Source organism: Aphanomyces invadans (genome assembly GCF_000520115.1).
Source record: "Aphanomyces invadans strain NJM9701 unplaced genomic scaffold supercont1.36, whole genome shotgun sequence".
Classification (NCBI taxonomy): domain Eukaryota; phylum Oomycota; class Saprolegniomycetes; order Saprolegniales; family Verrucalvaceae; genus Aphanomyces; species Aphanomyces invadans.
Genome location: NW_008580181.1, coordinates 1 through 13,650, shown reverse-complemented (window position 1 = coordinate 13,650; position 13,650 = coordinate 1). Strand labels below are relative to the sequence as shown.

General features: G+C 55.4%; 8 protein-coding genes across 21 annotated transcripts; 4 read left to right on the top strand and 4 right to left on the bottom strand.

Annotated features, from left to right (window-relative positions):
- Nucleotides 1-224: 224 nt before the first annotated feature.
- On the top strand, nucleotides 225-2,376 carry H310_12056 (hypothetical protein). The gene is made up of 4 exons (XM_008878981.1): nucleotides 225-634; nucleotides 685-1,257; nucleotides 1,315-1,502; nucleotides 1,548-2,376. The coding sequence occupies exons 1-4, from the start codon at nucleotides 263-265 to the stop codon at nucleotides 2,320-2,322; spliced, it is 1,908 nt and encodes a 635-aa protein (XP_008877203.1). The 5' UTR covers nucleotides 225-262; the 3' UTR covers nucleotides 2,323-2,376.
- H310_12055 (hypothetical protein) lies at nucleotides 2,351-3,424 on the top strand. Its single transcript, XM_008878980.1, has one exon. The coding sequence runs from the start codon at nucleotides 2,424-2,426 to the stop codon at nucleotides 3,135-3,137; it is 714 nt and encodes a 237-aa protein (XP_008877202.1). The 5' UTR covers nucleotides 2,351-2,423; the 3' UTR covers nucleotides 3,138-3,424.
- On the bottom strand, nucleotides 2,383-4,982 carry H310_12054 (hypothetical protein). 5 transcript variants are annotated; one of them, XM_008878975.1, is made up of 6 exons: nucleotides 4,527-4,982; nucleotides 4,205-4,475; nucleotides 4,099-4,151; nucleotides 3,803-4,046; nucleotides 3,495-3,743; nucleotides 2,383-3,452 (listed from the first exon to the last, which is right to left on the bottom strand). In XM_008878975.1, the coding sequence occupies exons 1-6, from the start codon at nucleotides 4,971-4,973 to the stop codon at nucleotides 3,169-3,171; spliced, it is 1,548 nt and encodes a 515-aa protein (XP_008877197.1). In that variant the 5' UTR covers nucleotides 4,974-4,982; the 3' UTR covers nucleotides 2,383-3,168. The 5 variants fall into 5 exon arrangements, with proteins under 5 accessions (XP_008877197.1, XP_008877200.1, XP_008877199.1 ...); XM_008878978.1 differs by having other exon boundaries at nucleotides 3,495-4,046; XM_008878977.1 differs by having other exon boundaries at nucleotides 4,205-4,527.
- Nucleotides 4,983-5,023: 41 nt separating this feature from the next.
- Nucleotides 5,024-5,982, top strand: H310_12053 (hypothetical protein). Its single transcript, XM_008878974.1, has 3 exons — nucleotides 5,024-5,560; nucleotides 5,616-5,715; nucleotides 5,766-5,982. The coding sequence occupies exons 1-3, from the start codon at nucleotides 5,077-5,079 to the stop codon at nucleotides 5,842-5,844; spliced, it is 663 nt and encodes a 220-aa protein (XP_008877196.1). The 5' UTR covers nucleotides 5,024-5,076; the 3' UTR covers nucleotides 5,845-5,982.
- H310_12052 (hypothetical protein) lies at nucleotides 5,604-8,822 on the bottom strand. 7 transcript variants are annotated; one of them, XM_008878973.1, is made up of 10 exons: nucleotides 8,146-8,822; nucleotides 7,948-8,091; nucleotides 7,089-7,895; nucleotides 6,815-7,036; nucleotides 6,684-6,767; nucleotides 6,541-6,633; nucleotides 6,396-6,488; nucleotides 6,279-6,345; nucleotides 5,989-6,220; nucleotides 5,604-5,940 (listed from the first exon to the last, which is right to left on the bottom strand). In XM_008878973.1, exons 1-10 carry the CDS (start codon nucleotides 8,782-8,784, stop codon nucleotides 5,907-5,909), a joined length of 2,415 nt encoding a protein of 804 aa, XP_008877195.1. In that variant the 5' UTR covers nucleotides 8,785-8,822; the 3' UTR covers nucleotides 5,604-5,906. The 7 variants fall into 7 exon arrangements, with proteins under 7 accessions (XP_008877195.1, XP_008877189.1, XP_008877193.1 ...); XM_008878967.1 differs by having other exon boundaries at nucleotides 6,396-6,485; XM_008878971.1 differs by having other exon boundaries at nucleotides 6,396-6,633.
- Nucleotides 8,823-9,191: 369 nt separating this feature from the next.
- On the bottom strand, nucleotides 9,192-10,304 carry H310_12051 (hypothetical protein). 4 transcript variants are annotated; one of them, XM_008878966.1, is made up of 4 exons: nucleotides 9,765-10,304; nucleotides 9,637-9,710; nucleotides 9,471-9,590; nucleotides 9,192-9,430 (listed from the first exon to the last, which is right to left on the bottom strand). In XM_008878966.1, exons 1-4 carry the CDS (start codon nucleotides 10,066-10,068, stop codon nucleotides 9,338-9,340), a joined length of 591 nt encoding a protein of 196 aa, XP_008877188.1. In that variant the 5' UTR covers nucleotides 10,069-10,304; the 3' UTR covers nucleotides 9,192-9,337. The 4 variants fall into 4 exon arrangements, with proteins under 4 accessions (XP_008877188.1, XP_008877187.1, XP_008877185.1 ...); XM_008878965.1 differs by having other exon boundaries at nucleotides 9,471-9,710; XM_008878963.1 differs by having other exon boundaries at nucleotides 9,192-9,590.
- Nucleotides 10,305-10,583: 279 nt separating this feature from the next.
- On the top strand, nucleotides 10,584-12,112 carry H310_12050 (hypothetical protein). The gene is made up of 2 exons (XM_008878962.1): nucleotides 10,584-10,656; nucleotides 10,713-12,112. The coding sequence occupies exon 2, from the start codon at nucleotides 10,753-10,755 to the stop codon at nucleotides 12,013-12,015; it is 1,263 nt and encodes a 420-aa protein (XP_008877184.1). The 5' UTR covers nucleotides 10,584-10,656; nucleotides 10,713-10,752; the 3' UTR covers nucleotides 12,016-12,112.
- H310_12049 (hypothetical protein) lies at nucleotides 10,713-13,552 on the bottom strand. Its single transcript, XM_008878961.1, has 3 exons — nucleotides 13,068-13,552; nucleotides 12,905-13,023; nucleotides 10,713-12,852 (listed from the first exon to the last, which is right to left on the bottom strand). Exons 1-3 carry the CDS (start codon nucleotides 13,524-13,526, stop codon nucleotides 12,174-12,176), a joined length of 1,257 nt encoding a protein of 418 aa, XP_008877183.1. The 5' UTR covers nucleotides 13,527-13,552; the 3' UTR covers nucleotides 10,713-12,173.
- Between the last annotated feature and the right edge of the window lie 98 nt (nucleotides 13,553-13,650).

Below are 13,650 nucleotides of genomic sequence, written 5' to 3'. Positions count from 1 at the left end.
ACGTCAAGTTTGTCTCGTCGACGTTGCGTCAACAGTAGGTAGAACTACTAGCTTGATGGTGGGAAATTTCATTCAACTACATGATGACTGGGGTAGATTTAAAATGTGCGATTTTGAATGCATTTGTCGTAATTTTATGTTTCTGTGCATGATTCGCCGATCCAGGACATGAATGGTGAGCTGTTCTAATTGCTCGCCAACCTCCAAGATCGGAGGTTTCCCCCACAAATCAATTGGCAACATCGAGGAGCGAGCGATCATCATGATGGCGGCACGTCTCCGCCGCACTCCGTACGCTATGCAGTCCTTTGCTCGCAACAAGAGTGGAGGATACGTCCAGGAGACCGTCATCCCTACCTTTCACTTCCAAAAGTCGCTCACGAGGCTGCCGATTCCGTCCCTTGACGACACGCTGAATCGTTACGTGCTTGCAGTCCAACCCGTCGTGAACATCCACGAGTTTGAAGCGACGAAGCGCGCTGTGGATAAATTTCGCAAGCAGGATGGACCGGAGTTGCATGCGGCACTGGTTGCTCGCGACAAGGCGTCTCCCGAAACGAGCTACATCAACAAATGGTGGTTCGACATGTACGTCCAGGACCGCCAGCCGATCGTGATCAACGTCAACCCGCAGGTTTGCACAATCCTAGTGGAGTGGGATCGCTTATGTGGATCCATGGGTAGATCAAAATCAAGGACGACCCTGCCCCCGCGAAGAACGCGCAAAACCAGCGCGCCGCGTCGCTGATTGCGTCGTCGGTCCGCGTCTTCCGCACGTTGCGCGATCGCCAACTCGAGCCCGACATCTTTCACACCAAGCCCAACTATACCAAGACATCTGCATTCAACACGTTCTGCAAGTTCCTTCCCGAGTCCATCTCGTTCTATGGCGCGGCGGCGCTCGGCGCGTACCCACTGGACATGAGCCAGTACAAGAACCTATTTCACTCGACGCGCATTCCGCTCGTCGGTCAGGACGAGCTCAAGCTCTTTCCCGACTCAAAGCACGTCGTCGTGCAGCACGGACCAGCATTTTATAAGTTTGACGTGTTGAAGGCCGACGGATCCGCTGTGGCTGACGCCGACATTCTCGCCTGCATCAACTCGATCTTGGCCAAGCCCGTTGGGACGGAGTTGGGGGTCGGCCTCCTCACGACGCTCAACCGCGACGACTGGGCTCGTGCCCGGACGAAGCTAGTTCAGTCGGACAATGTGAATGCGTCCAGTCTGCATGACATTGACAGCGCACTCTTCGTGGTATGGCTGTCTTATGTCGTGGTCAGCGAGTGGTTCATCTGGTGCATGTTTGGCTAGGTGACGCTGGAAGACAAGGCGCCGGAGACCGCGGCGGCGATTTCACGCACGTTCTTGCATGGCGATGGGACGAACCACTGGTTCGACAAGAGCTTTCAGTTGATTGTAGCGCGCAACGGCAAGGCGTCCGTGAACTTCGAGCATTCTTGGGGCGACGGTGTGGCGGTGCTTCGCTATTTGAACGAAATGTACGATGTGATGGTGGTAACGTGGACTAATGGGGGCGCATGAAGGTACACAGATAGCATCCAGCATGGCGCGCTGGATGCCGGAGTCGGGGCAGCTGTGCCTCTCCAGTGGAACCTCTCGTCTGAAACGAAGCACACGCTCGAGAACGCCAAGAAGACGTTTGACGCGTGGACGGCGCGGCTGCTGATCGAAGTGGCCGAGTCCCCCGTGACTCGTCAACTTGCGTCGGACCATGGGATAGGCACGGACGGCGTCATGCAAATGGCGATCCAACTGGCGTACTTTCGATTGCACCATGCGTTTGTGTCAACGTACGAGAGCGCGAGCACGGCAGCGTTCAAGCACGGGCGCACGGAAACGATTCGATCGTGCACGAACGAAGCGGTTGAATTCTGTCAAACCGTCGAGTCCACGGTCGCGTCGTCAGCTGACAAGGCGGCGGCTCTTCGCAATGCGGTCAAGAAGCACGGAGAACTGACAAAGAACGGGGTGATGGGCCAGGGCTTTGATCGCCACTTGTTTGGGTTGAAGAAGATCGCGGCAATCCAAGGCATGCCGGTGCCAGAACTGTTTGATCTGCCGTCGCACGCTGTGATGAACAAGATCATTCTGTCGACGAGCACACTGTCGAGCCCGAACCTGGATGGAGGCAGCTTCGGTCCCGTGAACGAAGACTGCTACGGCATTGGGTACGGCATCGAGAACCAGGGGTCGATCTTCCAGCTCGCGAGTTACCGCAAGGACCTCGCGGACCTCAAGGCCGCCTTGGTCTCGAGTCTCCATGACATCGAAGCGATCTTGCGAGCTGAGAAAAAGTAGCGGGTCGGAAACCTGAACCGTATAAACTAGTTCAATCGAATATTTTGACCAATTCTCATAGGAGTACCAACCATTCCCGACCGCTCCAGTGCATTGCAAAAATGGCGGCAGCGGTCAAAGGAGCCAAGTTCGGCACGTCGTGGTCGGCGAAGGAGGACAAGAAGCTGAGAAAGGCTGTGTTGGAACAAGGAAAGGGACACAAGGCAAACTGGAAGCTGGTGGCGGCACACGTGCCTGGGCGCACCCCCGGTGCGTGCCAAGGGCGATGGAACACAGTGCTCGATCCTTCGGTCGATCGATCACCATGGACACCCGAGCTGGATGCACAGCTCTTGCAACTGTATAAGGATCCTGTCTACAACTCGTGGAGCAAACGGGCAGCCAAGCTCGCGGAAGGAAAGGTGGGCCCGAACGGCGAAGTGATGCGGCGAAGTGGAGCCGACACGTGCGATCGGTACTTCAAGATCACCAAGGCGAAGAAGGGTGACAAGGTCACGAGTGACGCAGAGGTAAAGTGGACGGACGAGACGGAAGACATCCTGGAGACGCCGCCAACGATTGGGCTGCCCGTGACACCTGCCGTGGTCACAACTCGCAACCAGAGGAACCGCATCCGCCGGAACGAGCGCCGAAAACAATTCGTCGCGGCCAAAGCCAACGCTGCAGAGTCCACCAGTAACGCCGACGATGAAGAGAGTGCGCCTCCGGCCAAGGGGGGAAAGAAGCCTGCGAAGAAACCCACCACCGGGAAGCGGAAAGCACCGGTGGCAGCCAAACGTGCGTCGTCGACGCCATTCAAAAAGCAAAGGCAGTAAAGCGTGCGTCAACATAGCAATGATATCGTTATCATTTGAGCAACCCGAACGCCAACGCCTCGACCAAAGTGTCCACTTGCCTAATGTTGACAAGAGATCGGTACTTATCAACAACCTTCTTCCCTTCCGCGCATGTCACTCTGGGAATGACACAAGTCTCGACCCCGATTTTGCTGGCGGCTGCGAGCCGAGGCTCGAGCATCACGGCCGGACGAAGCATGCCGGAGAGAGCGAGTTCGCCAAAGAAGACAGCGTTTGGGACCACTGGGCGCTTGGTGGCCGAGCTGGCCAAGGCCACAGCTAGTGCCAAGTCGGCTGCAATCGCATTAGAGGAGACGTCGGTCGGTATGGCCTTACCGCACGGCTCGTCGAGAAAGTAGCCTTGGGCAATGTTGACAAAGGCGGTGTGGGATCGAAATGACACGTTCGCACGGGCGTCGAGCACGGCAAAGATGAGCTGGAGCTTGTCGTACGACACGCCGTGGCACGTGCACGTCGTGCGATGGTCGTCAAAGGACCGGCTCGACAACGTTTGGATTTCGACCGGGATCGGACGGGTCCCTTCGACCACAATCGTGACGGCGACCCCAACCATGGGCCCACTGCCTACACGACGGGTTGTTTTCGCCATGCTCGAGGCAACAGTGTGGTGTGTGGACTGGTACTTGGGCTTAGGAACGCTTGCAAGGGGTTTTTGAGCGGGACGAGCCCCGCATCCGTCATCGACAAGACCCCGACCTCGCTTGTCGTTCCAAACCGGTTTTTCGTACACCGGAGAAAACGATTCGGACTGTGCGCTTCGCCGTCCAGCTGAACGACGGTGTCCACAATGTGCTCGAGAACTTTGGGGCCGGCAATGTCTCCGCTTTTCGTGATGTGACCGATGATGATCATCGGGATGTCCGCTTCCTACGCCATGACGACTTTTGAGAGCGGCCTCCCGCGAAAGAACGCCATCGACCTTGCACAAACGGAGCAGCTGCAGCGTGCACTCTTTCACTTGCGATACGTTTCCTACGACGAAGCGCATTGCAGGACGACCGAAAGCGCCGATAGACGAAGAGGACCTGCGGTCGAGTTGATCTCGGCCGAGTACATGGTCTGGATCGAGTCCACCATCACGCCAGCGCAAGGGGTAGCCTTGTCCCACGACTGAACCATGCCCACGATGCTCTCGATGTTGGTTTCGCTCGCCAAGTACAAGTTCGGAGACGCGTGCGCGAGCCGGTCGGCCCGCATCTTGACCTGCCCGACGCTCTCTTCTCCTGATACGTACAGCACCGCTCCGTTGTTTGCTTGGGTCGCGTTCGCCATCATGTGGGCGATCTGCAACGACAGCTACATGGTAGGAATATGAGTGCGTCGTGATGGTCGAGTGAAAGGGGTCACCGTGCTTTTCCCGACACCAGGTGGGCCTGCAATGAGGGTGAGAGACCCTGGCACAATGCCACCACCAAGCACCCAGTTGATTTCTGCATCGGCGAGCTTGATGCGATGTACATTTTGACTCAACGACACGTCATTCAAACGTATTGGCTTTGACTGCGACTGCTGGATCCAATCGCGCGGTGCTGCCTTGCCGCCGCCGCGCCGTGGGAGGTTGGACACTTCTTGCAAGTGATTCCATCCATGGCAATTGTCGCACTGTCCTTGCCACTTGGAATGGCGATGACCACATTCACTGCAGCTGTACGATGTCTTTGGTACGCTGGCGAGGCCCCGACCTCCGGCTACGCCTGGACCGAGATGTCGCCGCCGCAACTGGTGCCGCATCGCCGACCGAAGCATGGCAAATTTGATGAAACAAGTAGTAGTAGTAGTACTAATAGTAATCATTGTACTATCGACGATACCAATGTGATACACAATTAGCCAATCAGAAACGAGAAAAAGTCACACTAAGAAGCCGCTAGTTCCTTTGACGGGGGTGCATGCGAGGATGGAAGGATCGCGGCCAGACGACGAGAGTGCGATCTTACTGCGCCAACTAGAATCTAGGGACACTGGTCAACTGCAGGCCCTGCATGAAGACTGGTTCCCGATCCGATACAACGAGTCATTCTACCGCAATGCTGGTCAAGGAAGGTGGGAAAACGGAGAGCCTCTCTTCACCCAAGTCGCGGTTTACAGGCCCAGCGACGACATCGTTGGCGCGGTAACGGCTCAAATCCAGCGATGCGACGATGCCGAAGACAAGTCCTTGATCCAGACAAAGGACGGGACGCTCATGTACATCCTCACCCTTGGCGCAAGGCAGGATTTTCGACGTAAGGGCATAGCGTCCGTGCTGCTCAACACGTGCATCCATGAAGCCAAGGCGAATCCTTCCTGTCGTGCACTGTACCTCCACGTGAAAGCGGACAATGGCAAGGCCATTCGGTTCTACGAGAAGAACGGGTTCCAGCGACTTCGGTTCTTGGAAGGTATCGCTCGTGTCTGCATATCCATGGTCGACGCACCACCTGATCGCAATCGTAGAGTATTATTTCATCGATGGCAAGAACCACCATGCATATTTATACATCCTCTACGTCAACGGCGGCGCCCCCCCTAACAAGTGGTTCGATCTCTTCGCCAGGTACTGTGGCGGCGCACCCGTCGTGCCATCCAACTCATGGACGCGTTTAGACCGCTGTCGCTCTTTGTCGACTTTTGGCACAAGCTGTTTGGAGATGCACCCGACGAAAAGGCCGAGTCGATTGTATAGTACGACAATTCCCGTGTAATGCTAGGCACACAACAGTCGGCCACTCGCCATTTTCTTTGTTATCACTGCCCCGACACACTGAGCAGTTCCATCAACCTAACGCTCGTCGGGTAATTCTGGCATGGCAAGACTTCACCAGCCTACCTGGTGGCGCGGGGCACGAGCTCGTCGATGGTCTGAGCGCCCAAGACTTGTTTCAACTTGGTCAGCGTGACATGCTGCTGGCGCACTGCCGCGACGCCGACGACGTCCGATTTGCCCGTGACGACGTAGCTCTCGTGCGTATCAGGGGCGAGTGGAGGCCGTTTGGGATCGGTCATTTTCTGCAGCGCCGTTCGCAGCTCGTTCAACGCGTGTGCCACAGACACAGTTCTCGCTACAGGGACAACGAGAGTCGTCAGAGAGTCCAACCAGCGCTAGAAGGATTTTTTTACCAAGCCCGAGCGATTCCTTGATGGACGCGAGCGCGTTGTTCATCTCGTTCACAAACAAAAACACTTCCTACAAATGCACTCGGTGACCCGTTGCAACAACACAAGTCGATGCAGTACGTTGATCTTTGGAAACACGCCTTCCATCGACTTGACGCCAAACAAGTGCCGAAAGTGCTGAATCATCTTGTGGATGAGCACATCGGGCTGCTTCTAAAACAACACCGTCTTGAGAACGTACGATCCGCTCGCCATGCTCGTGTACGTCGACGTTGGTTATCGCCAAGCTGTACATTTCTCGCTCGTGCGAAAAGTGCGTCTCAAACGCCACGAGCTCTTCGACCACATGCAGCGCTCTCTGACAGTCTGGATGAGGAACCACGATCGAGTAGAGTGGGGGGGGGTTACGTTGTGGGAGATGGGACCCTGGATGTCCTGGACGTTGTCATGGCTTCGCCTCGACAGAATCGCATGAAGCTTGTCTGTGAACGACTACCTCCAAGTGAATGCACCGGGTTCAAAAGGAACACGTCGGATACCTGCAATTGCGCGAGGTGGGTCAAGTCGTTTTTCCACTTGGTCAAGGTCGAGGTTACTATTTCGAGGGGAACGATTCCGTTTTGGGAAATGCACCCACACACGCCGTGAATAAACTTCTCCATCCTGGGGACGGCTTGGACGACCGAGATCAACTTGGCGACACTTGGCCCGATCAGCGTCACGTCGGTGAGGTCTAGCTGACGGCAAATGTCTTGAATCACCTGATGGAGGAGACGGTGATGATGCGGGCGATTCCATGGCAATAGCACGTACGTCCAAGCACGCTTCCTTGGGCAGCGTCGTGAGTCGATTTAGATGGAGCTTCGCGTTGACCTTATCTCTATGGATCAATTCCGCGGTCCCCATGTATTTTCTCAAGTCTTCCAGTGTGTGCGCGTCCTGCACGGCGGCTTTTTGGTCGCTCAGTTGTCGCTCCAGCAGCACGACGCGGCGCTGGATGGCCTTGTAGTCACGTATCGTCGGGCGCGATTGGACTTCGAGGATCAAATTCGCATTTTCGTCGCGGAGGTCGGCAATGATGTCCTTGGAGTGGCGCAGTTCGATCTCGATTTTGTTTACCTTTTCTTGAATGATCGCTTCTTTGTGACGCAGTTGGCGCGACGACTGCTCTTGTTCGAGGCGCGCTTGCTCGAGTTTTTCGACAAATGCGTCGCGTTGGGTAAAGCCATTCGCACCCGTCTGACGCAGCAGCACGTTCTCCTTGTCCCGTACATCGCAGCACAGCTCTTGGACTTGGCTGCGCAATTGTGCGATCTCGGCAGTCATCTTCTCGCGCTCAGTTTCGTACATGGCAATCAACTCGAGCGACTTGAGGTCCGCCGCGCTTGACTTGCGCGGATCGCGCTGCTGAATCGTGCGAAACACTTCACGCGTCCGCGTCTTGGACACATCTTCCTTGTCCATCACTTGCTGAAACTTGTGTTGTAGCCGCTCAAGGAGCCCTTCCTTAGCCTTGACGCGGTGCTCGCTGATCTTGAGTTGCTGTTCTAGCTTGCTTTTCTGGAGTTTGAATGCCTTTTGCTCCGACTCGAGCTTTGCCGTGGCTCGCATAAGTTCCGTCTACGTGGGTACACCAACGATTGCGTTCGAGGCCACCAGGGACGCCATGTACCTTAAGCGATTGCACTTCTCCCTGCGACCGCTCGAGGGCTTCGGTGACGTCTGTGATCTTCATTTCGTGCGAGGCCAAGTGCGTTTCGGCCTTCGCGTGCTTCTTTGCGTGTAAGTCCGAGTCCAAAACGAGGTCCTGAATGATCTAAGCACCTCAACGACGTATGAAGAAACGTGCAGAGGCCTTGATCGAACGTACCTGCCCACGGCGCTCGAGTTGGACTATCAAATCGTGAACTACCGCGAATAAAGCATCCATCTTTGGAATGACTCCAGTACTCGTTGGTATTAACTCGATGGGAGAGAACCCGTGCTGAGCCAATAACGTGTTCAGCGGTCTCCACTCGTTGTCGGGTGTGTCTTGATCCATGCTGGGAGGTGCTACGGACGACTGGCCGAATCGTGGCTCAGACATGTGGGAATTCGTTCGTGAGGATTCGTGCCTTCGACCTGAAGGCGTCGACGTCGTGCTTCCAGCCATTCCCATCGAGCTTTCTTCGCGTGCATGGCCGTGCGGCGTCGCATTCGATGGTGCTCGTGGACTGCTCTGCACTGGTTCACGTGGAAGACTCCTGAGATAAGCCGCATCTTGATGGATCTGACTCGTTTCGTCGTCGTGTGTTGAGAATGAGTTGAGATGAGACGGTAGTGCCGGTGAGAAATCGTCGAGGGTCAACGGTGCGTCATGTTCGGTCGTCTGTGGAATGGAAAAGGACGAGTCCTTGTCATCTCCAACGGAATTCGAACTCAACCGGATGCCGTGCTCCAGGAGAAACCTATCGACACTTGAAGAGGAGCCAGGAGCATCTTCTAGGTCACTCAGACTCGTGCTGTTCATGGGTCGACCTGATGGTGGCCGAGTGCGGTGGTGACCTGGCGGCGCGCAATGAAGTTGACTCCTGACATGGTGTTATCCGGATAATCCGCATAAATTTAAAATGTCTCCAGACTCCCGCGCGCCAACCAGATCGCCAACGAGCCCGCTGTCTCCGAGGCAAACTGTGGTTGAGAGCGCAACGGACACCAATAAAGGGCAAGAAGCACGCTGATGCATCTTTCAAGTTCTCGTCATGCTAGCAAGTCGATGTCCCTGTGAATCCTCGATGTCGTCATCGCAGTCGAGATGGACCCACAGCGACATGTGAATATCAATTCAACGTCATCATGATCCACGGTGCACGATTAAGTTTCACTGCAGTGCTAATCCACGCGACAGTCCAGCCACCAGCCCTTACGCCAACGAATGCATACCATGGGTGCGAATTCAGCAGGGAAGCAAGGAATGTATGGAACTCGCAAGCTCAGCGCAAGACTCTATCAACAGTTAGTTGTGCAATGGACACGGGAGAATTGATGAAAGGTATTTCTCTATTGTACATAAACAGCAATGATCAGAGCATGCTCATCTTCGTGTCATCTGGAAAGAGAAGCTGCTTCGTCCCTCGATATATCTTCAGCAGCGCCACAATTTTAGGACAGAACGTCTACCGCCCGTCAATGCTTGGCGCAATCGCGACGACATACCTCAAACGCAAGTACCATTTTATGCTCATCCTCAACGAGGAACGCCAAGTAGTAAATTACGTCCGAGAACGAAATTGCTTCGTTGATCACAACAGCCTTGATGCGTGTTGCCTCAATGAACTAGCACACGCTGGTTGAAAAGACTCGCTTCGGAGGCGGCATATACCATGAACGTTTCGTGGCCATTGCGCTGCTTCTTGCGCAATTGAACGCCAATTTGAGGGATTACCAAGAGGGACTCTACCACGATGAAGGGTGTGAGGAGACGCCGATGTACCCGTATTCAGGATGTACCTTCGACCACTTTGGTTGCAAACGACGTCTTGACTATGAAAATCACCACGAGCACTGGAAGGATGGACCATGTGACGAAGTGCCTGTCGTCCGCGTCTAATATCGGTAACCACTCGTGGTATTTCGGGTCCATCCGGCCTCGAAGCACGGGCATTGCCATGATGCACACAACCATACAGAAGGCTGTGTTGATGACAAGTGATATCATTGCTAGCAGCGCCGAGTAATCGTGGGGTTGCGATACCTTGGACACGAGCGCGTACTCACGCGCATCCGTGCCGTAGTTGGTGATCCGCAAGTCCATCCGCGCCGAGATGCACCAACACCGACCACCTCGCACACGGCATTTTAGTACTACTATTAGTACGTACGGTTAACCGGATCCGGATTATCGCGCCACCACTGTAGAGAACGGGACGACTCCCCGTAGGACAACGCTCGCATGTGCGGGCCATGGCCAAGCGCCACGGCCACGACCGCGGGTCGATGGCGGGACAGGGCGTTCCCACGACCAGAGCAGCAACAACTGGTTTCTTCGCGGTGAGCAAGGACACTGTAATGTCCCATCCCGAAGCGACCAGATCGCTAGTATTCACGTGCGGTGAGTGCTTCAGCGCCGGGCCCCTAGAATGGACATATGGTGAGAACTTTTGCGTGGTGAATTCTTCTGTTCTTCGCAGTTCGACATAGTACGCCACCAAGATCACGCCGTTGGTGGATTAGTACTACTAGAAAGTAAGCTAGGAAAGAGAGAGCCAGCAGCACCTACTACTAGTATGTTCTCTTGTGTGCAACCCTGTCATTTGTTTCATACGTACCGTATAGACCACAAGCACCCCCCGTTGCTCGGCCGCCGATCGCAGGAAGGCCGGCTGCGAGAGTCGGCGTGGAAGTAAGGACTTGGACGGATCGGAGACACTGACCTAACGATTGTCGTTTCGTCTCCAGCACCCACGTGCAAATCGCGCCACCATCATCGTTTGAGGGGATGTATTCTGGAATGTACCCACCCACCACCACCACCGAGCACCGCCTCGTCGACACGCAAATGGGCCATGAAATGACCAAGGACACGGTTGAGCTGGACTTTGACGTGGTCCGGAACTACCGCCTTCGTGAGATTGAGAAAGTGTACTCCGTTTGCAGCTATGTGCACTCGCTCACTCCAATGGAATGGCCGTCGTTTAACACGTTTCGAGCGCGCCTTGTGCATCGTGTCGTTTGCGTGGCGAGTTCGTTGGCGTTGAAAAGGGAGACGTGCCACTTGGCGTGTTCCTACCTGACAAGGATTTTGCTGTCGAACTTGCTGCACCACGGCTACCTTGTCCCCACCTACGTCAATTCCATGAAGACTCCGGAGCATCCAAGTGTGGTCATTACTTCTGCCGCCGTTGTGATCGCATGCAAGATTGAAGAAGTTAGCCCACCGTCCATTCAAGAAATCCTCGAGGCGGTGCAACGGGAAAGCGGCGAAATCATCGAGTTACAAACGCGGAAGCGGGGGCCGTCGGCGCGATCGAAATCCAAAAAGACCAAGCCCCATTCCATCTACACGACGAAGGAGGAAGTAGTTGCCGAGGAGGAAGCAATGCTCAAGACACTCGAGTGGAAGCTGTATCCAGCGACGTCTGTGTCGTGGCTGCTCCTGACGATGGAGGGTCTTGGGCTGTACAAGGATCCAATCCAGTCGTCGCCGTGCTATGTCGGGTACGACTACGAGTACTTTGGCGTAAAGCAACAGCACAACTCGCACGCTCGCGCGTCGGAACGGGCCAACGTGTTTCACATCGCGTGTAATCTCCTCGACGTGGCTCTCTTGCACGCCAATTGCCTCCACTTCTTGCCGAGCATGATGGCTGCTGCCGCATTATTCCTGATCGCGCCTGGGCACAACCTGTACGCGCTGGCGCACTTTTTGCACCTCAAGGCCGAGGATGTGTGGGACTGCGTGACGTGGCTGCAGCAGTATCTCCCGTACGCGGCCTCGCCAGTTCCTTTTTCCGTGTATTCGACCATGCAATCCAAGCTCAAGAAAATCCCGAGTGTCGACAAGTACGCGGTCCAAGTCGTGTCGACGGCCGTCGCGTACGCGTCGTTTGGCATGTACATGCCGCCGGCTGTCGACGACCAACTGCAGTACGAGCCCGAGACCGAGCGCGACGTGGTTCTCCCGCCGCTGTACCAGTGCTGCATCGTCCCCGACGTCCATTTTCATCCATCTCAGCCGTACAACACGGGGTACTTTGCGTAAACCGTTCCTAACATGTTATTTATTTGGAGTTTCGACGGGCCATCGCGCCATCAAGTCGGCACCCGCTCGCCATTCACACCGCCCAGGGTGTTCTTTGCGAGCCACGTGGACGACGACGCACTCGGACGCCATGGCATGGCCGAGACTCGCACATTTCGTTACAACGACGAGTCGCTCAAACGAAACAGGTCGTCGTGGAGATCGCGAATGCCGTCAGGGTTCATTCCCGACTGAGTAAACTCGTGCACAACGCGGGGGTCGACATGTTTCACGCCAACCGCGAGGTGCTCGAGGTACTTGGGCACGTGGTCCGTGATGCTGAGGGACGCCACGGAACCTGCAAGAGGCCGCGACTCGGGCGAGTGCAATCGCTTGGCCACCGTGATCGAGCGCCAGTAGTCGAACGGCTCGCCGGCATTTCCGGCCAACGTGTACGGGGATAGATTGCGAATGGTCACACACTGAAATGCAAACTTGCGCGGGCTGCCGCGAACGACGTCGAACACCGGAAACGTCGTCGACGAGTCCCAATGGGCAACTCTGTCGAGGGGCGGCATGGCAAAGAGGGCTTGAGGAGTCAACAACGATGTGCTGAGTTGCATGATCTTGGCGTTCGGGCGGAACAGCATGTCGTGAAACGACGCCGCGGCCGGCCATCGATACACCGACGACAGCGAGTTCCACGCAATCGCTCCCGCGTCATGCGAGTGCGGTGAAAACGGGATGAAGAGAGTGCTCAGATCATGTAAGTGAACGACGGACGAGGCCAAGTTGATGAATCGCCGACTGTTTTGCTTGGATCGATCGAAAACGTCGATGGAGGTTGCCAGGGGGTAGCTGCACACTGTGCTGAGGAGCGCATGCATGACAAACTCATCGTGGTCTGTACCTGACGTCGTGACCAAGACAGCACACGAATGCGGATGGGCACTCTTCGCGGACACCTCGCAGCACCTCGGACGCAAACCCGCCCCATGTCGAGTCCACGTCGACGACACATTGCACTCCCTACATCTTGGTCGTGACTATGCACAGCATTGTACAAATCAAACCTGAAGCGAGTCGCACTCTTCTAGTGCTGCGCGAATTGCATCGTGTGCGGCGTCCATCGTATCGCGGCGAATCGTGCCATCCATACTGGGGATTCCATGGTAAAAGTTGTTCAACGGGTCAAAGTGACGAAATTCGTGGACTTCGACAATGGACCGCGACTGAAGCGGTGTCGCCACAGTTTGAGCGTCATCTACCTCTTGAGCTATCACTTGCACACCTCCATCCCACGCGCTTGGCGCGGCGTCTCGGCTTCTTGGTTGCGCTGTAGAAAGGCCACCCTTGTTGCAAAACGCCACGGTACGGGGTGCGAAGCGTCCGTTTCGAACCGTCATAGTCGAATCTCCACCTGAAGCGATGCAGGCTTTGTCGGCATTGAGTTCGTGCAGGCAGCTGTGCCAGAACTTGTCGGCCACCTGATTGCTGACGCTACCAAATTGAAGGGTTAACGTTTCCCGCATGGCACCAACGACAATGGGAATTACGCATCTGGTCGAATATACCAAACATTTACCCGAACTGGTCGAAAAAAACAAGTAAATTGTCCGAGACTTGTTGGTAGCATTCGCAGTAACAGAATCGAGG

Bases quoted from the DNA above. Each gene is read 5' to 3' on its own strand.
- H310_12056 (XM_008878981.1), top strand. From the start codon at position 263: ATGATGGCGGCACGTCTCCGCCGCACTCCGTACGCTATGCAGTCCTTT. The intron at 635-684 runs GTTTGCACAATC...ATCCATGGGTAG, and splicing joins TGATCAACGTCAACCCGCAG to ATCAAAATCAAGGACGACCC. The intron at 1,503-1,547 runs GTACGATGTGAT...GGGCGCATGAAG, and splicing joins CTTCGCTATTTGAACGAAAT to GTACACAGATAGCATCCAGC.
- H310_12055 (XM_008878980.1), top strand. From the start codon at position 2,424: ATGGCGGCAGCGGTCAAAGGAGCCAAGTTCGGCACGTCGTGGTCGGCG.
- H310_12049 (XM_008878961.1), bottom strand. From the start codon at position 13,526: ATGCGGGAAACGTTAACCCTTCAATTTGGTAGCGTCAGCAATCAGGTG. The intron at 13,024-13,067 runs GTTTGATTTGTA...ACCAAGATGTAG, and splicing joins AAGAGTGCGACTCGCTTCAG to GGAGTGCAATGTGTCGTCGA. The intron at 12,853-12,904 runs GTACAGACCACG...CACAGTGTGCAG, and splicing joins TGTCTTGGTCACGACGTCAG to CTACCCCCTGGCAACCTCCA.
- H310_12054 (XM_008878979.1), bottom strand. From the start codon at position 4,973: ATGATTACTATTAGTACTACTACTACTACTTGTTTCATCAAATTTGCC. The intron at 4,152-4,204 runs GTCCTCTTCGTC...GCTTCGTCGTAG, and splicing joins CGAGATCAACTCGACCGCAG to GAAACGTATCGCAAGTGAAA. The intron at 3,453-3,494 runs GTAAGGCCATAC...ATGCGATTGCAG, and splicing joins CTTTCTCGACGAGCCGTGCG to CCGACTTGGCACTAGCTGTG.
- H310_12050 (XM_008878962.1), top strand. From the start codon at position 10,753: ATGTATTCTGGAATGTACCCACCCACCACCACCACCGAGCACCGCCTC.
- H310_12052 (XM_008878973.1), bottom strand. From the start codon at position 8,784: ATGAACAGCACGAGTCTGAGTGACCTAGAAGATGCTCCTGGCTCCTCT. The intron at 8,092-8,145 runs GTACGTTCGATC...TGAGGTGCTTAG, and splicing joins AACTCGAGCGCCGTGGGCAG to ATCATTCAGGACCTCGTTTT. The intron at 6,634-6,683 runs GTAACCCCCCCC...CCAGACTGTCAG, and splicing joins AGGGTCCCATCTCCCACAAC to AGAGCGCTGCATGTGGTCGA.
- H310_12051 (XM_008878966.1), bottom strand. From the start codon at position 10,068: ATGGACTTGCGGATCACCAACTACGGCACGGATGCGCGTGAGTACGCG. The intron at 9,591-9,636 runs GTATATGCCGCC...AGCGTGTGCTAG, and splicing joins ATGGCCACGAAACGTTCATG to TTCATTGAGGCAACACGCAT. The intron at 9,431-9,470 runs GTATGTCGTCGC...GACGGGCGGTAG, and splicing joins AAATGGTACTTGCGTTTGAG to ACGTTCTGTCCTAAAATTGT.
- H310_12053 (XM_008878974.1), top strand. From the start codon at position 5,077: ATGGAAGGATCGCGGCCAGACGACGAGAGTGCGATCTTACTGCGCCAA. The intron at 5,561-5,615 runs GTATCGCTCGTG...TCGCAATCGTAG, and splicing joins GCGACTTCGGTTCTTGGAAG to AGTATTATTTCATCGATGGC. The intron at 5,716-5,765 runs GTACTGTGGCGG...GGACGCGTTTAG, and splicing joins TGGTTCGATCTCTTCGCCAG to ACCGCTGTCGCTCTTTGTCG.